This window comes from Panicum hallii, chromosome 1 (assembly GCF_002211085.1).
Source record: "Panicum hallii strain FIL2 chromosome 1, PHallii_v3.1, whole genome shotgun sequence".
Classification (NCBI taxonomy): Eukaryota; Viridiplantae; Streptophyta; class Magnoliopsida; order Poales; family Poaceae; genus Panicum; species Panicum hallii.
The window spans coordinates 58,464,267-58,486,227 of NC_038042.1; the positions used below are offsets into that span (position 1 = coordinate 58,464,267).

At 48.0% G+C, this 21,961-nt stretch overlaps 1 protein-coding gene across 1 annotated transcript; it reads right to left on the reverse strand.

The window, feature by feature from the left end:
- Window positions 1-20,274: 20,274 nt before the first annotated feature.
- Window positions 20,275-21,284, reverse strand: LOC112899119. The gene is made up of 2 exons (XM_025967470.1): window positions 20,787-21,284; window positions 20,275-20,730 (listed from the first exon to the last, which is right to left on the reverse strand). Exons 1-2 carry the CDS (start codon window positions 21,282-21,284, stop codon window positions 20,275-20,277), a joined length of 954 nt encoding a protein of 317 aa, XP_025823255.1.
- Window positions 21,285-21,961: the final 677 nt, after the last annotated feature.

The window sequence follows — 21,961 nt, forward strand, 5'->3', positions numbered from 1 at the left end:
ATACTAAGGATTTATTTGGCAGAGTTACGGCTCCTCCAGAAAACGGCTCCAGCTCCGGCTCGACTTTTTTTTGGAGCTGAATTCGTTTTGGAAAATGTTTGGCAAAACAGATTCACCCTACTTTTTATGGATGGATTGAAAAAGAAAATATCCATAATGCCCTTGCGTTTTTCTATTTTTTATCTTGTCTTCTTATTTCTTTTTCTTCTTATTTTTCTTTTATTCTTCCTCTCTATTTTCTTTTGTTCCCATCTTCTCTTTCCTTCTTATCCTCTTCTTCCACCTGCCTACCCTGCCTAGCGTTCTCTTTCCTCCTTATCCTCTTCTTCCGCCGCCGGCCTCCCTAGCGTTCTCTTTCCTCCTTATCCTCTTCTTCCACTGCATGCCTCCCCTACCTCGTGCGCCCGCCGCCGGCTGCTGCCCTGCCTCGCGCTCCCGCCGCCAGCTGCAGCCCTGCCTCGCGCTCTCACCACCAGCCTCCCGCGCAGCGGCTCTCGCGCAGTCGGCTGTCGCTCGGCCTCCCACGTAGCCCACTCCCATCCCCGCCCACCACCGCCCGGCCTCCCGCAGCCAGCCTGCACACCACCATGCGGCCTCTGGCAGCTGCTTGTGCCCGCAGCTGCTCAGGCTCTGGCCATGACCTCTGCCGCGGCCATGACCTCCCGCCGTCGCCTAGGAGAAGCAGCAAGAGGACGTGGAGGTCGAGTGCCGCGAGGAGGTGGAGCGTGCGAAGAAGCTATGGGGCCAAAGCTGGCAGGCGGGCGCAGATGTTTTGTGGCTCCGGCACCCCCAAACTGCTCCGGTCATATTTTACGGGGCTTCACCGGCTGAAGCTGTTCCCATTCCACAGGGCTCCTTGAGAAGCCGGTTTTGGAGCCGCTCAAGAAATCCCGCCAAAGAGGCTCTAATATGTTGATCTCGCCACTTCATTATAGTCGGACAGCGAGGTACATTTTGATTCTACCACCAAGCGAACGAGTCACGCGGTGATGCTGATCTGCGAGACCACGGAGGTCGCTTGCTTGTTCACGCTCAATTGGATGAACGGTGATGCTGCCATGTCACGGATGACGCGTACCTGCATGCTTGCTCTCTAAAACAATCAGGCAGTAGCATCCGACGATGGACGACGCTTGGTAATGTGAATGTCACCATCAGCAATTCAGCATCTTCCCTGTAATTATATATACACGCATACTTTTTAGTTTGATTCAATCTTGTTCTCGATCTCTTACTTTTTTATTGTTTAACTACCTTTTGCTTCTCTTTTCAAGCTGGTAGTCGTTCCACTATTCTCCTCCTCTATTCTCTATAGAAAAATTACACGGAACACGATGGACAGCTCGGCGGGAAGATCACAGATTGGAGAGATCGGCAGTTGGTAGTTTTTACGCCTGCCTATGGATGTACACAAGTTTCAGGCTTCTCTGTAGAGTGCTTGGGTAAATTCAGGCCTGCAGTGCACTCTGCAGACTGCATGCTGCGAACAAATTCAGAGTCTGCATGCCATGGATCGCACACACTCGAGACGTTTGAATTTGTTGAGTAACGGCACTGTTGACACAGAGGAGATAGATTGTAGATGGAACTTGTTCTCTATTCATTATTGATCATATACAGGTTCCAATATATAGCCATGATCCTTTAAGGATAGTTTTGGTATGAGCCCACAATTACCTCTTAATTAAAGAAATATCTCAACACTCCCCCTTGGTCAAATACCGTGATCCACTCATACCTCGTTAATACTCCTAAAAACCCAGTGGAAAAAAAATGGAGAAAGAGTACATGGTGTCTGTCGGAGGAATTCTCCAGCCGGGTGGCGGAATGCATCCGTCTAATCCTAGTTTAGGATGAGTTTGGGGGAAGCTAAGGAATGCTAGATCAAGAGGCGTATGAATACGGAAAGCACACAAGGGATTTAGAGTGGTTCAGTCCGTCGCAGCGTAAAACCCTACGTCCACTGTGTGTTGTATTGCTTGTGAGTCTGAGTGTCTCTGGGATTTTGGAAAGTTTGTGTGTGCTTGTGTTCTAACGTGTGCGCTCTCCCTTTTATAGGCTCGAGGGGAGCGCTACAGATTCGGAAATCTTCCTCTTCGGCTCCTGTGCGTATCCTCCGTCTGGATTTGGTCTTGTGCCGTCTCGCCTGCACAGGGCTTGCTGCGAGTGACATGCACAGTGGGAGACATACTGACACTGTTGGGTCACAGTTCCGGCTGACAGGCGAAGGGGCTATGTTGACCTGCCGTGTTATTGCCTTCGCGCGCACTATAGCAGCGCACGCCGTGGCCTTCCTACAGCAGATCATAATTACCCTTTGCTCACGCGCGCGGCGCTGTGATGTGACTACACGCCGCCCGTCTGCGTACACAGTGTGGTGATGCGACGCGACGCCTCGGTAACAGGTGGACTTACCGTGGTGTCAGCATAACTGCCCAACGTATCAGTGGGCAGCCCATACCCTGTCTCGAGCGCGCGCACCCCAGCTACCCACATTTAATGCGGTAGTTGGGCTGGCTTCCCGCAGAAGGCTGGCTGCCACCGGACACGTGGCAGGGCTGGCTTAGCAGCTGCTTCCTCAGGGGCACGTGGCGGCACCGGACTTCCTCCCCGGTGGGAAGGGAGGTCCGGGCCGCACCATCTGGCGCAGGCGTGCAGGCCCCCTGGGGGTCTGGCTTCCACACGTAGGGGCCCGGACCATCCCACGGTGGTCTGGGCCGGCGGTAGCCGTTCCTGTGCGTCTTGTCCTCGTAGGCACGTGGAGGCGCCGGACCTGCCAGAGCACCGGGAAGGTCCGGAGACCATGACGCCAGCTGTCAGGTCCGGGCCGTATGCCCCGTTATCCAAAGACTTAGTGTGAGGTTATGGATAACCTCACGCCCCTTGGGTTGAACACACTAGCAGGAGGTACCCCTATCTGTGTGTACCGACAGTATCGCTCGATATATTGCACTTGTTGCCTCATTAAAGACCATTACAAGAAAAACTTCTAGAAAACTCGCTTATGGGAAAACGAGTACAACAAATATCTTCAGGATATTTTACAATCTTCGGGACCATAGAACTTAGAATCTTCTGGACCAAGAAATAAGAGCAAATATTCAGGGGTGATCTCCCCTGAATCCCGCTGGTCCCTAAGTTCTCTCACGCCAATATCATGGATACATTTTCTGTATGTAGTATCTGGTAAAGACTTAGTGAACAAGTCTGCTAGATTGTCACATGATTGGACTTGCAAGATATTCATCTTACCCTCCTTCTGGAGTTCGTGAGTATAAAAAAATTTAGGAGATATATGCTTAGTCATATTATTCTTAATATAGCCCGTTTGCATTTGTGCAACACATGCTGCATTATCCTCGTAGGTAATAGTGGGAGTATCAACAATACTAAAACCACATGACTTCCGGATATGGCTAGTCATAAGTCGTAGCCGAGCACATTCACATGCAGCTTCATATAATGCAATAATCTTTGAGTGATTTGTAGACGTTGCTACCAAAGTTTGTTTGCACGATCGCCAAGATATGGCAGTACCTCCACAGAGAATACGAAACCAGTTTGATATCTTGCATTATGTGGATCGGACAAATATCCAGCATCTGCATAGCCTACCAGGTTTGAGTCCTGATTCTTCGGGAAAAATGGGCCAAGGTCTTGGGTGCCCTTTAGGTACCTAAGTATTGTCTTAACGCCTACCCAATGTCTTTTGGTTGGGTTTGCACTATGACGAGCTAGTAAGTTCACTGCGAATGCAATATCAGACCTGGTGCAATTCGCAAGATACATTAGTGCTCCAATGGCACTCAAATAAGGAACTTTAGATCCTAAAGGTTCCTTGTCATCACTTTTCGGTTTAAATGGATCTTTATCCTTCTCAAGGGATCTGACAAGCATCGGAGTCTTTACAGGATGAGCCTTGGACATATTAAATCTCTCTAGAACCTTTTTCGTGTAGGTCGACTTGTGTACAAAAATTCCTTCAGGGAGATGCTCGATCTGCAGGCCCAAGCAAAACTTGGTTTTACCCAAATCTTTCATTTCAAACTCCGTCTTGAGGTAGGTGCTCGCCTCCTCAATATCATCTGCGCAGCCTATAATGTTTAAGTCATCAACATAGACTGAGATGATGCAAAAACCTTTCTGAGATTGCCTAATAAACACGCAAGGAGAATCAGTCTCGTTAACATAACCCTTCTCCAGGAGGAAGTCACTTAGCCGGTTGTACCACATCCGGCCGGACTGTTTAAGCCCGTACAACGCTCTCTGCAATTTAACCCTGTACATGTTGCGATTTGTTTTAGTATTCGGAACTTTCAGTCCATCTAGGACTTTCATATATATATATATATATATATATATATATATATATATCCGAATCTAGCGACCTATATAGATATGCTGTCACTACATCCATCATTTACATTTTCAAGTTTAAACTTGCTACCATCGATATTAAATATCGTAACGTTATGCTGCTCATAACCGGATGATATATTTCATCATAATCGATGCCGGGTCTCTGCGTGAACCCTTGTGCTACAAGCTTTGCTTTATATCTCACCACTATATTATTCTCGTCCCTCTTTCGGCAAATACCCATTTGTATCCTACGAGGAATACTTTGGAGGGCGTATGGGCGACTGCCCCGAATCCTTACCTTTTAGAAAGTGAGCGCAATTCCGTCTCTATTGCTTCTTTCCATTTGAACCAATGTGAGCGGTTCTGGCATTCTACCATCAACTTTGTTTTAGGATCATTATCAATCGCGCTTGCAATATTAGAGATGAAATTAATATCAACATTTGTAGTCTTTCTGTTATATAGTTCTCCGGATTCAATATAGTTTGTGGCAATCTCTTCAATTGAATCATTTGGCTCGTCATGATTTCCCAAATTACTCGAGCCTAGCTATTCCATTGTTCTGGTGCTATTATTTGTATTTGTGCGCACAGTTGCACTAGAACTTTCACCTTCATGGTTTGTCGCTGCTGGGACTTGCATTTGCGGGCATCCCCGGTAAGCTTGTACTAAGTTATCTTGATTTCTCCCCCTTTTTCTAGGACTGGGTAGTGGTGAAAGTGCATCTAGGTCCCTAGTGGGTTTTGGTGAATAGAATGACACCGCGATTAAAGAACTAATGATCTTGTTGAGTATATGAGCAGGAATTGATTGTTATATCAATGGAATATTTCTGATGAAAGATATTGAAAGTAAAGATAAAATGCTCATATGACAACACGTGTGAGTAGGCTATGATTAAAGTGACAATATTTATAAGCAATGAATAATATATGGATTGAGTCATGTGTTTGATGACATCTATTTATTCTCATATCCAAATGAAGCTTGTTGACAAAGTCATAACAGTAGAAGGGAATTTCTTATGAAGAAATGAACAATCTATCAATAGAAGATATAAGTTGCAAAGAATTGTGAAGAATAAATTTTATTAATAATTTAATTATGATACAAATCTACATGGAACTCTATTTGATGCAAGGATGAAGAGTTGGAATTCAGGATAGTGTTTCGAGAGACTAAGCTTGGCAAGGGCAATTGGTTTGTGCTGAGGTACCAACGCTAGGGTGAAAAAATTTCTTTGGATTCATGTATGGTGTTCATAGTAGTATGTATCAATCTTTCTGGAATCTTATTGTGAAGATGATGGTTTGAACTAGATATGGATTTTATTTAAAAATAATGGTTCAAGTCACTGGCTCAAGGAAGTTGTGCTCAAGTTATAGAAATCAAGTTGGATGCACTCCTCAGATTGAGAATAATCAAGACACGATATGGTACACTTTTGAGAAACTTAAATGGTTGAAATGTAATCTATCTTTAATCTTGAGTATAGATGTGCCGCACTATTAAGAGGGGTGCATCATATTGTATTGTGGTTTAGTCTAAATGCTCAAGTAACCCAAGTAAGTTGAGAGAGACACAAAAGTCTCAAGTGCACATTTGGTGGAATTAATAGGGGCAACCCGGAAGTTCCGGATTTTACATATGTGGCACTAATGGCTAGTAGGTTTGAAAATTCGAAAGTTCAGGATATGAGAATCTGTAAGTTACGGGTTCTAACTGTAACATAACGGCCGTAACATAACAGCTAGTTCTTTTGGACCTAGCTATTTATACCCTTGAGCCCCTCCTTGGTGGGCTGTTGTTCCAGGTATTTTCTACTGCTTGCTGGTCGTCCTAAGAAAGCTTGGTAGCCTTGTTGAGCTCTCCCCAACCACTATTTATGAGATTGTGTGATTCTTGTAATACCTTTGAGTTGGGTTTGAGAGAGTGAAAGCTTGAGAGCACTAGCGAGCACAACAAAGCTTGAGCATTTAGTTTCATCGAAATCGTGTGTTTCGCATTTTGTTACTCTTGGAGCTTTGGCTCCTAGACGGCTAGGTGTTGCGCGCCGAGATCCCAATTATGTGGTGAGCCGCAGAAAGTTTGTACAGGTTGTGCTTTGCCTCCTCAAGGGAGAAGCAAGCAAAGTGAAGTGGGGAAGTGGTTGGAAGGAGACCCTACTAGGTGGAAGTGAGGTGGAATAGACTCACATCCTAAAGAGTTCCTCAATGGAAAGTAGGATTCACTGTGCTTTAGTAGCAGCTTTAGTAGCAAGCAGTGATTCTGAACTTCGGTAAAACAAATCTCTATGTTCCCCACCTTTTTGCTTCTCATTTCATTCTTTGTGGTATTTGTGAAATTTGTTGATCCACTTGATTGGTAGTGTTTCTGTGTGCAGAAACTGTGTGGATCCGCTTCAGAAACTTCACTAAGCATATTCTGCATTCGGGGGTTTGAACTTACTTGCTCTAAATTTATTACATGCACTCTGCTCTTTGTGAAACCGGAAATTCCGGTTTGTAGAACCCAGAAGTTCCGAGTTCATTTATTGCCCTGCTCGAATGTGGAAGTTCCGGATTTGCTAATCCGGAAGTTCCGGGTTTGGCAGGCAGTGAATTTTATCTGTTACTTTGGAGTAAAAATTTGTAGATCCGTCTATTCACCCTTCTCTAGGCAACATCACGGTCCTTTCAAGTGGGATAGAGTACATGCCCTCCAGGGGTATTTCCACTCTCTCTGCCACACGAATATGTGATTTTGACACTCCTATTTTATCAGTAAACACTTCTGGTAGATTATTTGCTAATTGTTGCAGGTGTATTATTCTTTGAACTTCGAATTCGATATCTTTAGTACGTGGATCAAGCGATTGAATGCTACTGGTGTCAGACCCGGGACCACGGGACCGTGTACATAACGTAGTTTAAACAGGACTAAGAGATAAAGCTAGTCGGTACAGAAGGAAACTACTCGAGTTATACCCGGGTACGATTCCTTGGCTAGTATTGGCTAGGATTCATGTAACCTTGACCTTCCGGATATATAAGGGGGGGGGGGCAGGGACCCATTCAAAACACAACATCAACACCTAAGGGAATACAAACCACCATACAGCATGTAGGGTATTACGCATCTCGTGGCCCGAACCTGTCTAAATCTTATGTTCCTTGCACCTTTGAGTTCCTGATCTTGGCGTCTCCTCACTTAAACTTACCACCTTGGGTATATCCCTCGGTGGGCAGCCGGTAAAACACCAACAGCTGGCGCGCCAGGTAGGGGAGCGCATCGAAGATCCACCGGCAAACTCGATGGCATCTTTCCAGTTCACCAGGTCAGTACCTTCTCAGGGTACAATGTTTGTTTTTTGCTCGTGGGTCTACGTCGTAGATGGTATGGGTAGTTTCCATCGATTCCTCATCGACATGAAGCCGAAAACTCCTGTGGCGGGTTCTCATAGCGACCTCGACAAGTTCGTTGATGATCTCGACGATTTGTCAATCCTTGGATCTGCTACGTGGACCGAGGAGAAGTCTGCTTCCAGCGTGACTTCATCCAGCACTGCAATAACCTTCCTTGGGTTGGACTCGTTCCAATTTGAGGACTCGTGTAGCCGATTGTGACTCGGTCTGCGCAATTTGGTCACTGATCTCCAGGAGGCCAACATCTCCGAGTCCCTCTCCACATTGGAGGAGGACTTGGACACTCTACTCCAACTCGAAAAGCCCGAAGCCACCGCACGTCGGGGGGCTTCGGGTTGTTTTGTTGCCAATAGCCTGATGATCACCTCCACTCCGGAGGGGCGTTTCGTGCATTGGAAGGGCATGAAACTTTCTGATCTACTCGAGGCCGAAGACCGACTTGTGGCACACCTCGAGCCTTAGCCTTTTCAGGAGGGCAGGCCATTAGCCACCGTGGCGGAGGAGTCGACTGAGCTAGTCGACGCGAGCTCTGATGAGCTCATCTCATGCCAGGTGCTGATGGCGGAAGAAGGCGAGGATGATGGCGACTTGCCCATCGTCGAATTCGATGCGGTATCCGAAGATGAGGCCACAACCAACGCCGGCGATGAAAACGACGCCAATCGTGAGGCACGGAGAACCCAGAACAGAGCTCGCGCAGCCCGCCGAAGGAGGGTCAATGAGCGCATGCGATCCATCCATCGCGAGCTTGACGCCGAATTCGCTGCCGTAAGCGAGTAGGGCTTCAGGACTTCGGTGGCCAACATCGCCAGGGTTACGGCCATACTCGAGCGCAGTAACGATCCGAACGTGCGTCAAGCACTTCGTTACATGCAGAGGGCTTGGATTCAGCTTGATCAACAAAACCCGGCGTCTACCCTCAGGGAGGAGCGCGTGGGCGAAAGCCGAAGCCAGGCTCATAGTCGAACGGCAGGCGGCCATCCCTGACCTCTGCGCAGCAACAACGACAACGCTCGCAGGAGTCTGGCTTCTGGCGGGAGACAGCAGCCACCTCCAGTGGGTAACCCGCGACAGGCCAATCACTGGCCTCCTCCAGAAGACCTGTGCCAGCGAATCAATGAAGGACGCGATGCGCGGTCCGTGATCGATTCCAGGCGCAAAGAGCGCGAAGTAGCCGAGACAGAGGTTACGGACAGCAGCGACCATTTTCCAGCCTTCTCCGCACGGTTTAGCAGTTACAAGTACCCTGAGGGCTTCAAACCGATCGGCATCACCAAGTACGATGGCAAGCAAGCTCCTCAGCAATGGCTACGTTGCTACTCCACTGCCATTGAAGTCGCTGGGGGCTCCAATATCACCAAGGTCGTCTACTTCCCGATGCCTTTAGACCCTGCGCCGCTCACGTGGTTGGAGAGCCTCAGCAACAACTCGATCGACTCTTGGGAGCGTCTCAAGAAGGTCTTCATCGACAACTTCCAGGGGGCGATCACTCATGCAGGTACTCGTCACGATCTTGCTCAATGTAAAAAGGAACGTAACAAGCTCCTACGGTCCTATACACGCCGTTTCTTTGATGTCCGTGCTACCATTACGAATATCTCGGAGGAAGACATCATCGACTGCTTCTACAACAGCATCACCGACCCAGGCATCTACAGAGACTTCGGGCGGAACAGACCGAAAACTGTTGCGGGGCTTCGTGACATGATGCACGACTGGTCTGAGCAGGAAGAGAAGATGCGGGAGCGGTTTCCGAGGCGCAATGATAGCAACCTGCGGCGTCCGATGACAAACCGCAACGACAAGAGCTAGCGGGTCTATTCGGGTCCATTCCGAAAACGCAAGCCAGATGATCTCATCGCGGCTGTGGATCATCCCTCGCGAGGCAAGAAGTCAACAACGCAAGAATAGTTCGAGAAACTCCTGCAGAAGAAATGCCTATGGCATCCAGGTGCCAATCATGCGGCAATTGATTGCTACCACCTTCGGAGGACATTCAGTAATGCCAGTGGTGGCAAGAAGAACAAGAAGCCAGTGGACAAAGAACCCAAAGACGACGACCAAGGGTACCAGGCGCACAACGCGAAGTTCCAGGATGCTTCAAAGACCGTCAACGTCACCTTCGAGGGATATGGAGACTTCGGTTCCAGGCGGGAACAAAAACTGCTTCTCCGGGAGATCATGTTCGTTGAGCCGGCGGCGCCGCGACCACTCCGTTGATCAAAGGTTCCCATCTCATTCTCCCGTGACGATCAGTGAACAAGTTTCTCGGAGCTCGGTAAGTTCCCCCTAGTCCTGGATCCGGTGGTGGCAGAAGTCAGGCTTACCAAGGTGCTCATCGATGGCGGGAGTGGTCTCAACCTCATCTTCGCCAGCACTTTGAGAAAGATGGGTCTAGACTTCACAAACATGCTGGTTCCAAGCAAGTCTCCTTTCTACGACATTATCCCAGGTAATACGGCGCACCCACTTGGCACGGTGGTTCTTCCAGTCACCTTCAGCACGAGGGAGAACTACCGCGCCGAGTTCATTAAATTTGAAATTGCTAACTTCGAATCTTCTTATCATGCCATACTAGACCGACCGGCACTTGCCAAATTCATGGCAGTGCCGCATTATGTTTATCTGCTTCTCAAGATGTTAGGATAAAGTGGAGTACTCACTCTCCAAGGTGACTTGAAGAAGTCATATGATTGCAACCAGGAGGCGATCCAATATGCTTCAACTACGCGTGTGCCAGATGCTTTAGAAGAAATACTCGCGGCCGCGCAGCAGCTATTCCAAGCCGGGCTGGAGATCCCTTCAAGAAAGGCCAGCAAGTCGGGTGACTCATCCAAGACCGCCGTCATCGGCGTGGGCTTAGTTTAGAAATAGGAACTCGCGCTCATCAATTTCCTCCGGGCCAACCGAGATATATGCGCGTGGAAACCAGCGGATATGCTAGGGGTGCCTAGGGAACTGATTGAGCATAGTCTGAATGTACACCCACAGGCTGTGCCCAAAAACAACGCCTTCGAAGATTTGCTCATGACAAGCGTGAAGCAATTAAATGGAAAATAGCTAAACTCTTTGCGGCTGACTTCATTAAAGAAGTGATTCATCCAGAGTGGGTAGCTAATCCCGTCCTTGCAAGGAAAAATAATAATGAATGGAGAATGTTTGTTGATTACACCGATCTCAACAAGCATTGCCCTAAGGATTACTTCGGGCTACCGCGCATCGATCAAGTCGTCGACTCGACGGCGGGTTGTGTACTCCTCTGTTTACTTAATTGTTATTCAGGATATCACCAGATTGCACTCAAGGAGGAAGATCAGATCAAAACCGTGTTGATCATCCCGTTTGGGACTTACGCCTACAAAACTATATCTTTCGGGTTGAAAAATGCAGGAGCAACCTATCAGCGTGCTATTCAGATGTGCTTTGCCAATCAGCTGCAGCGGAACGTTGAAGCCTACATGGATGATGTGGTCATCAAGACCAAAAATCCCGTCGGCCTAATTTCAGACTTGGAAGAGACGTTCAGCAGCCTACGCATGTTTCGGTGGAAACTCAACCCAACTAAATGCATTTTTGGAGTACCATCAGGGAAATTGCTCGGGTTCATCGTCAGCAACTGGGGAATTGAAGCCAACCCTGTGAAGATTTCGGCCATCACTGATGTAGAGGCTCCGGCCACAATCAAAGATGTGTAGAATCTAACAGGCTGTATGGCAGCCCTGAACAGGTTCATGTCCCGGCTCGGGGAGAGAGGACTACCCTTCTTCAAGCTCCTGAAACGCCAAGACAAGTTCCAGTGGATGAAGGAGTTCGAGCGAGCCTTGCAAGACCTGAAGCATCACCTTCAGTCTCCTCCGGTCCTTACAACACCATTGCCGGGAGAAGATTTACTACTCTACATTGCGGCAACAACTCATATTGTCAGCAGTGCTATTGTAGTCGAGCGCAGCGAGGAAGGCCATGCTTTTGGGGTGCAGAGGCCTGTGTACTTCATCAGCGAGGTACTCTCCGAATCCAACGTACGATACGCGACAGTTCAGAAACTTTTATATGCAATTCTGATTACATCAAGAAAGTTGCACCATTATTTCGACGAGTACAAGATTACTGTGATTACGGACTTTCCATTGGCGGATATTCTCCATAATCAAGATGCCATGGGGTGTATATCAAAGTGGGCAGTGGAACTGGGGGCTTTGTCTATCGACTTCAAGCCACGCACTGCAATCAAGTCTCAAGCTCTAGTCAATTTTATAGCTGAGTGGAGTGAGAATCAAATTTCAACTCCAGTCGACAAGCCAGAGCACTGTACCATATACTTCGATGGGTCTCTTAAGCTCGATGACGGCAGTGCTGGAGTTCTATTTATTTCTCCAAGAGGCGAACAACTGAAGTATGTCCTCCAGATCATTTAGGAGGTATCCAATAATGAAGCCGAGTATGAAGCACTCCTTCACGGGCTACTTTTGGCGATATCACTAGGCATCAAGCGACTTTTTATATATGGTGATTCACTTCTAGTCGTTCAGCAAGTCAACAAAGAGTGGGACTGCAACAAGAAGACGATGGATGCTTATGTACAAGAAGTGCGCAAGCTGGAAAATAAGTTTTCTGGCCTGGAGGTTCATCATGTAGTACGGGAGCATATTGTTGGCGCAGATATACTGACCAAGCTAGGGTCTACTCGTGCACAGGTTCCAGTGGGAGTCTTCGTCTAGGAGTTAAAGCAGCCATCCATCAAGTCCTCACCTCAGGTAACCACCGATGCGGGCCTTCAACAACCTGATCGGGAGGTTATGATGCTTGGAGAGGACTGGAGAGAGGCTTGTATCGATTTTATCCGGGATCAAAGACTACCAGCGGGGATGGACGCAAGAAGCGCAGAGGCAGCTCGTGTCATGGGCAGAAGTAAGGGTTTCATCCTAGTCGACAGTAAGCTCTACCAGCGTGGTGCACGATCAGGGGTGCTCATGAAGTGCGTCACGAAAGAAGATGGCTACGACATTCTGCGAGAGTTACATGAGGGCGTTTGCGGCAACCATGCAGCTTCAAGAACACTGGTGGGGAAAGTATACAGAGCTGGTTTCTGGTGGCCCACCGCAGTGTCTGATGCTGAGGACCTTATGCGGAGATGTCAAAACTGTCAATTCTTTAGCAAGCAATCTCACGTCCCAGCTTACAGTCTCATCACCATACCACCATACTGGCCGTTTGCTTGCTGGAGCCTTGATATGGTTGGGCCCTTCACAACGGTGCCAGGCGGTTTCACCCATGTATTGGCGGCTATGACAAGTTTACCAAGTGGATCGAGTACAACCCAATAGCCAAGCTCACTCCAGATCGAGTTGTTGATTTCATCTCTGATATCTTGCATCGCTTCGGCTTCCCGAATACCATCATCACGGACTTGAGATCAAACTTCACGGCCAACCAGTTCTGGGAGTTCTGTGAAAATGCGTGCATCGAGGTCAAATATGTCTCTGTTGCACACCCAAGGGCCAATGGTCAAGTCGAGAGGGCGAACGGCATGATAATTGATGGCCTCAAGAAAAGACTCTATGATGAAAATAGTAAGAAAGGAGAAAAATGGATACACGAGTTGCCACATGTCGTCTAGAGGCTCAGGACTCAGCCGTCCAAAGCCACAGGACAAACACCGTTCTTCCTTGTCTACGGCTCCGAAGCTATCTTACCGGCTGACATCATGTGGAAATCCCCAAGGGTTGAAATGTACAATGAAGGCGAGGCGGACGAAGCAAGGCAGTTAGAGCTCGATTCTATTGAAGAGGCTCGCTGCACCGCTCTTGTTTAGTCAGCACGATATTTGCAGGGGATCCGCCGATATCATGATCGCAACGTGAGGGTACGGTCGTTCAATACAGGCGATCTGGTCCTACGCCGCATCCAAGACGAGTCCGGCTTACACAAGCTCAACTCAAGGTGGGAAGGTCCATTCGTCGTCGAGCAGGTTACAAGACCGGGGTCGTATCGACTATAATACCCCGAGGGTTATCCCGAATTCTTGGAACATTCAGAACCCGCGCAAGTTCTATCCATGAGGAAGCATTCGGGGATAGCTGTTCTCTGGACACCTAGGCGGTCTTTTTCTTCTGAATCAATTTGGAGGCTACGTGTCACAAAATTCGGAATGTAAATTTTTTCTGATAACAGACGGAGGCTACGGCCACGTTCATGATATATATAAATCGACTTCTTGTCATGAGTTTTGACGGAGGTTACGGCCACGTTCATATTTTATCGACTTCTTGTTATAAGTTTTGACGGAGGCTACGGCCATGTTCATGCTTTATACGAATCGACTTTTGCCATGACCTTTGATGGTCGTTTGCGATGATGATCGTATTTTTCCCAACAAGTTCGATCCGTTCGATTGGTTTATACCTAACTTGTTGGATGGGCTCGCATGAGGAGCAATTTCGACTACACCCAGAGTCGTTGCACTCGGGGTAGTTTCATTTTTCTTGCCATAAGTACGGCAGTCTCGCGATGATGCTCGTGTTCTTTCCTAACTGGTTAGACCTGTTCGATCGGGTTATGTCTAACTTGTTGGATGGGTTCCTAATCGGAGCTACTACGACTACTTCCAGGGTCGCTGCACCTAGGGCAATGTCTACTACTTAGCCTCTCAACTTGGATGACAATTCAGTTAAGGCGCATACAAGTAGAGACATCGAATAAAATATATATACAAGAAAATGAGTACTTGTTTTTTACATCTTAATCCTGCAGTACACTTTTGACTATCTATTTTGCTACAGGTTGGGCTTCTTGGAGGTACTCGTTGAATTGTTCTTCAGAGCACTCCGCAGCCACACCCTGTGCGAACGCTTTTAGTCGAGCTTCTGGCCAAAAGGATTTTACAAAAGACAGAGCTTGGCTGACACACGCTATCGGGGCTTCGGTGAGGAAGCTGAGGACCTTCTGTGGTGCCCTGAGAAGTTACTCCAGCAAGGGCCGCTCGCCTGCTTCGCCGTCTTCTTGTGGGTCCACCATGTCCACAAGCTTCTTGGCGGCTCCCCTGAGGTCCTCCAGCTCCTTTTGCCACCGCTCCTTCTCGCCCAGCGTCTTGATCTGCTGAAGGCAATCGCTGAACTGTTGTTCAGTGTCGGCGATTACCTTCTGCAGCTTCTTGACGTCATCTGTATAGCGATACAACATATTCTTCACGTCAGTAAGCAGCTCTTATTTATATGTTAAGATTTTTCTAAGCTCTACGGTGAAGATATTTTTAGAATCTAAGATAAATTGTTAAGTGAAAGTACTCGAGGGAAGAAAGAGCTTGCCTTGGTGCGCCTTCTTTTGTTCCTTGAGTTGTTCCTGGAGCTCGGAGTTGGCTTTCTCGAGACTGTGCAGATCATTCTTGAGGAGCCACGTCTCTCGAGTCCGCTCTTGCTTCAGCTTGTCAAGTTTTCTCTGAAGATAGATGTTCTTCGTCAGCTCTTCGGATATGCATTTGTCCTTGGCAGCGAGCTCCTGGTGGCCACTCACGATTGCTTTCAGTTTCTCGGTCTTCTTTTGTGAGTGCTTGATCACATCCTGCATAAGGGGGAAGGTTAAGACAAGCAACTCGACAACGTATACTGGCAGAAGAGAAATCGTGTCTTACCACGGTAAAATTGTACAACTCTTTGGAGATCTTCTTGAAGTATCTTATGTTGTCGTCCGTCAGAATCGGGTCATCCACCAGATCTGTGGTGATGATGTTCTGGTACCCGCGTCCGGTCACCAGCAGATCTCCAAGGCTCCTTGAGGTCCCTGCGGCTTCTTCGGCTAATGGTTGTTGGGCACCTGCAAGTCAAGACGCATTCAGTACATAATGTCTGTGGTCTAAGCAGATAGCCGTGGGCGGTCAGACACTTACCTGTGCCATTTGTAGGAGCGGCATTAGGGGCCTCGACTTGTTCCTCACCACCAGCTCTGGCTTCGGCCTGCTAGGGCTCGAGGGGTGGCAGGTCGGGCAGCGTTGTGTCCGCCTTGGGGGCTGGCTCCTTGGGCGTGGGCTCCTCTGGGGCTGATGGCTCGAGGGCTGGGGTAGCTGCGGCAAGCTTCGACTTGTACCTCATGTCGCTTGCAGACCTAATGGAGCAGAACCAGTTATGTTATTACACAAGTCGAGAAGAACAGGATGTTCATTGTGCAAGAAAAGATCTATGCTTACAGTGAAGATTTCTTCATAACAGCTTTCCTCACTCTTAGAGCCCGTGATGTTTCAACCACGATACTCGTTGCTGGGGGCGGGGTCACACCAGCTGGTGGCGCGGTGCCCGCCACGGCAATAGTAACCGCTCTTGTCGCGGTAGTCGATGGGTCCGTTCCCACCTCTTGGCGCTCGAGGTCGGGAGGAGAAGCAGATGGACTGCAAAAGGATAGTGTTAGCATGCAACAATACCGATATATGACAACTCAACAAGGCAGTAAATTCATACCTGGAGGTTTCGACTTCATGCACTTTCCATTTGCGCACAACCCGACGACCCTGCGGGACCAACGGTAGAGTTTCGGCCAACTCCACGGATGGTTCGGGGGAGTTGTTCCTTCTCGCCTCCCCCTCGGCTTCCCTTTCAGCCAGGGGGCTCCCGCTTTCTTTGGTTTCACTGCCGGGCAGATCCTTGGCTGCTTGAGCTCTCTTCGCTTCGGCTGCGGTGCTGGGGAGAAGGTGGTCCGGTCGAGGGATGTCGGGTTGTGGAGGGTAGCTCCGGTACAACTCCGTGTGTCCCTGCAGAAGTTTTTCATTTAACAGTGGCAGAACAGCAGAACTCGTTTTCAACAAAAAGTAGTCGAATACTTACCGGTTTTCGGAGGATTTTGTGTAGAAAACAGCTGCGGGACGTAGGGAACTGCATCCACGTCTAGCAGCACTCGCCTGACCCGGGTGAGTGCGGCGTCGTCAGTCAGTTCTTCTGCGCACATCCGAGAGGAATCTTCAGCGCCTATATACTCGAAGCCTAAAGTGTGGCGTTGTTGGATTGGCTGGATCCAGTGCTTGAAGAAGGAAAATATTACGGACACTCCGGTCACCCCTATTTCTTTGTGAGCTGCTATAATGGCTAGCAAGTCATCGACTTGGTCCAGATCTGCTCTGTGGAGCTCGGTGTTCCACTCTGGCCTCACTACAGGGGGTTTGTCGGATTTTTCAGGAAGCTGGGGGGCATGGTTTTTAATATAGAACCAGTGGTTCTTCCATCCAGGAATGTTGGAGGGGAATTTATACGAAAGGTACCTATCGCCGGCTTACTGTCTAAGTTGGATGCCGGCGCCCCCTACAACGGATAGATTTTTGGTTGTGGGTTGTGGTTTTACCCGGAAAAGGAAGCAGAAAAGATCCCAATGGGGTTCGATTCTGAGGAAGGCTTCACAGAAATGGATGAAGATTGCAATATGGCAAATGGAATTCAGGTTGAGATGATGGAGCTCAAGCCCGTAGAAATATAGAAGGCCATGGAAAAAAGAACAAGAGGGGAGGGCCAGATCCCGTTCGGCAAAATGGTAAAATGTGATGATTTCGTCTACATTTTCTATGGGGAAAGGTTCGCGAAAAGAGGGGTGCCAGTTGATAAGATTTTTATCTTGGAGCAATCCCTTGGAAACAAGTTTATTGAGGTCGTTGAGGGAGCACTTACTGTGAGTCCACTCCCCAGACGGCGGTTGTGCCTCCTTCTTCTTCCCATCCTTCTCAGATCTCTTGGGCGCCATTTCTGGATCCGCTCGCCACGAGTTGCTCGGGGGCTGCGGGGAAAGGGGTGAAGAGATTTGGCTAGGATGGGGCTCTCCAAGGGGGTGAAGGCGGAGTGCGGCTCTGATTGGGGGATTTGGAAAGTCTTGGCGGATTGCAGATTGAAAGCACAGTTTTTACTCGGCGTTACCGTGGGGTTAAATAACCAGCGGCTGGATACAGTTTACTGTTTCGAAGTTGAAGAGTCGTTTCAGGGAATATTCGGAAGTTGAGGGGTCATTTGGTGGATTGTTTAGATAAAGTATTCGATTAATTATTTTTTCAGGTTAATTGTCCCGAAAAAAGGGTTTTTCGAATTCCAGATCTAACTTCCATCATTTATACCATCACATCAGTTATTTATCATGAGAATATTTTTTCACTGCATGCCATGACTTTTGGATCCTTATTTCCAAATCTGAGAGATTTGGATTTAAGGCTCGGGGGCTGCGGGATACGTGGTATCGACTACTTATTTTTTTGAATTTATTTGAAAAGTAAGGAAGATTCAAGACTAATGTGACCCTCAGCCTGATTCTCCGATTCAACCTAAGTCTCGGGGGCTACTCCATATGGAGTGCGATTTTTCAATCGCACATCATACCAAAGAAATAATTCGGGGCATGAGCAACTCATAGCTTCGATGCAGCCAAGTAAGTACTCGAAAAAAACTTCAGGATGGAGCTTCAAAAGAAGCCGAATACTACTTTGAAAGTATTTGAGAAGACTGCAGTACTCAGCTACGAAGAGCTCGTGGGCTTATCAGATCCGGGGCTACGGGACTGTGTACATAACATAGTTTAAACAGGACTAAGAGATAAAGTCTGTTTTATCTCTTATTTATGTTGTTCTCTACTCGTTTGAGTAGGAGATAAAGCTAGTCGGTACAAAAGGAAACTACTTGAGTTATACCCGGGTATGATTTCTTGGCTAGTATTGGCTAGGATTCATGTAACCTTGACCTCCCGGATACATAAGGGGGGTAGGGACCCATTCAAAACACAACATCAACACCCAAGGGAATACAAACCACCATACAGGACGTAGGGTATTACGCATCTCGCAACCCGAACCTGTCTAAATCTTGTGTTCTTTGCACCTTCGAGTTCCTGATCTCGATGTCTTCTCACCTAAACTTACCACCTTAGATATATCCCTCGGTAGGCAGCCGATAAAATACCGACAACTGGCACTCTGTTCTATATCTCGGCATTCTTTATTATTAAGGTACAATCCTCCCCCTACTATCAGCGTATCGAGCCGTAAAAAGATCTGGTTTTAGGCTCTAAATATTTAATTATGGACGGAGTGTCATAACCTACATAAATCCCCAACTTCCGGTGAGGTCCCATAGTGAAACGCTGAGGTGGTGATATTGATATATATACAACACAACTGAATTTTTGCATATGGGAAATTATTGGTTGTTGTCCACGCGGTAATTGATGAAAGGATGCAGAATGATATGCCGATGGTCTATATTGGATTAAGGCGGCAGCGTGCAACGCTGCATGTCCCCAACAACTGGTGGAGAGTCTGCTATCTTGTAGGAGTGGTCTGGCAATTAATTTTATTTTTTTGGTTAAGGATTCAGCAAGCCTGTTTTGTGTGTGCACATGGGCACGGAATGCTCCACATTGATGCTCGAGCAAGAAAATAATCATTAAATGCTTTTGAAGTGAACTCTCCAGTATTATCCATTCTAATTGCTTTGATGCGGTTATCCGGGAAACTAGAACGCAATCGGATGATCTGGGCAATAAGTTTTGCAAAAGCGTGGTTCCGCGTAGACCCGGGCATGCATGGCTCCACCTAGTAGAAGCATCTAAAGTATCTAAACGGTCCCGGCAGGGGGTGGATAGGACCATGTATGTCACCTTGGATTCTCTTTAGGAAACCCAGGGACTCAGTCTTTATCTTCAGGTAAGAGGGCTTAGTTATTTGTTTTTCTTTAGCACAAGACACGCACACAAATTCTTTAGGGATTTTTGTCGTTTTAATGCCATGAGCAGCAGAGCTATTTATGATGTTTCGCATCATCCTTGAGTCTGGGTGCTCGAATCTTTCATGCTATATTGTAAATGACTCGGGCGCAACATATTCTTGTGGTGGCTTAATTCTTGTGTAGTACAGTCTAGAGGAAGTGCCCGGTGCTTTTTCGATCACTTTTATCTCATGTTTGTCTGATGCTGTGATATGAAGGTATTCAACAGCATTTTCACAAGCAGTTGTCACACGGTAGCCACTACGATGAATGTCTTTGAATGTGAGGAGAGTACCTACGGCTCCCGGATAGAGAAATGCTTCTTCTATGAAGATGCTAGTATTATTAGGGAGTACCACCACGGCTCTACCAGAGCCTACAATATAGCCGTTGCTTCCAGCAATCGTCGTAATATTTTCAGTCTTTTTCTGCAGTGTCTGAAAATATTTTCTCTCTCGAAATATCGTATTTGTGGCAGCGCTATGAATTAGGTAGTGTTCTTCGTCTACCTCCATCATGGAAAGTCCAGCTCCTGGTCTATTAAAGATAGGTCTAATTTAATTCACCATTCATAATGAATAAAACACTCACGTAACAGAACAAGAGAAAAGCTAATTAAAATAATACTATCAACCAAAATATTGATGCCGAAAGTTCAATCTAATAAAATAATGGAGTTGCTCAGCAGGAGCATTTATTACATGACGATCACAAATTATTCTGCCGAAAATAAATCACACAAGCTAATAAATAATTGTTTCTAAGCAAATGGCCGATAACTGCATGAACTACTACAGATCAAGGAGATCCTCATCCTCAAGGTCGTAGTCATCATTGCCCATTTGGGTATCTTCCTCTCCAGCGGTGGCATCGCTCACAGCACTAGGATCGACATCCATAGCTGCTGTATCAATCTGCTTAGGAGGAACCGATGGCTCCAGGAGGTGTAATCCTGTATTGGCATCTATAGCCGCTTGGACAAAGTGTGCCTCCGGGTTTTGGCGTTTCTTCCACTCTCGATATAGCCCAATCAAGTGTGGTTCAGCAGTGCTGGTGCAGGACCAATGTTTCTTTGATCCACAGCGAAAACAATCCTCATTTGAGTGCTTCGCCCCATTTGCATTGCCTTTGGAGCCCTGCAGAGACTTGCCTTTGCCATTGCCATTGGACTTCTGGCCTCCGTTCATATGCTTCTTAAACTTCCCCCTTTTGACCCCTGATGACCATGATGCTCTGCGCCCTTGTTTCTGAAATGACCTTTGCCCTTGTTATTGCGGAAACTGGCATTTGCTTCAGGTTATGCCTGTGTTCCAGCAGGACGCATGTTGAAGTTCTTCATCAATAGCTCATTATGAGCCTTAGCAGTAAGCAACACGTTGATGAGATCATAGTACTTTATGTACTTGTTATTACGATACTGCTGCTGGAGTACCATGTTGGTGGGGTGGAAAGTCTCAAGAGACTTCTCAATCATCTCGAGCTCAGTGACAACTTGGCCACATAAGCGAAGCTGAGCCATGACATGGTGCATCGCAGAGTTATATGCCTCGACGGTCTTGAAGTCGACAAAACGAAGTTGGGCCCAATCATGCCTAGCTTGTGGGAGGAGCACCGTCTTCTGCTTGCCAAAAGGCTCCTGAAGCTTCAACCACAGCACCAGAGGGTCTTTCATCTCCAGATACTCCATCTTCAGGTCTAGGTGAATGTGATGCCTCAGGAAGGTGCAAGCTTTTGCCTTCTCATGAGATGGCGGAGCAGGAACACAGGCAGCAGGCCTGGCGATCCTAGCAGTCAGCTGCATAGCCTCCAGGTGGAACTCTCACTCGAGTGTCCAAGTGACGGGTCCAGGGATCCGGGATCCCCAGTGGATTCACCTCTCGTTGACCAGTCCAAGACCGTGTCTGGAAGAAGCACCCGTTCGTATAGAGCAACAACGTCATCTGGACTGTCCCGGCCCACAACTCCGACTAACAATTCAGGCGGGATGATCAAGGTCCATATCCTCAACTGTGTGAATGATCGGAGACTGGGTCCGTACAAAAGCGCCGACCAGAGGCTCCGACTAGGCTCCGCCTTACGCGTGCCCGCCTCCCCGACCGGCAGGCTGGTCGGGAGGCTAGGTCTGGCTTACCAGCGGGCCCCAGGAGTAGGTACAAAGGATAAGGATGAGCCTCGGGGTCCACCTGTCGTACATGGCCAACCACTCCCTCAACGGGGATTATGGCAGCAGGGTGCACTATTCCACCTGCCCGTCCTCGTGAAGGGATAGGGCATAACGCCATCATGATCCGGCGGGCACGCCTCCATCACGACGGAGTGACGGGGCATGGCGCCAGGGACGGGGCGTGACGGCCATACCGTACTTATCAGCGTACGCCCGCCCTCAACTGACGAAGCATGACGCATAGGGACGAGACGAGACGGCCACTCCACGACGCAGAACTTGGACAATGGTTGCAGGAGGGCTCCGACTGATAA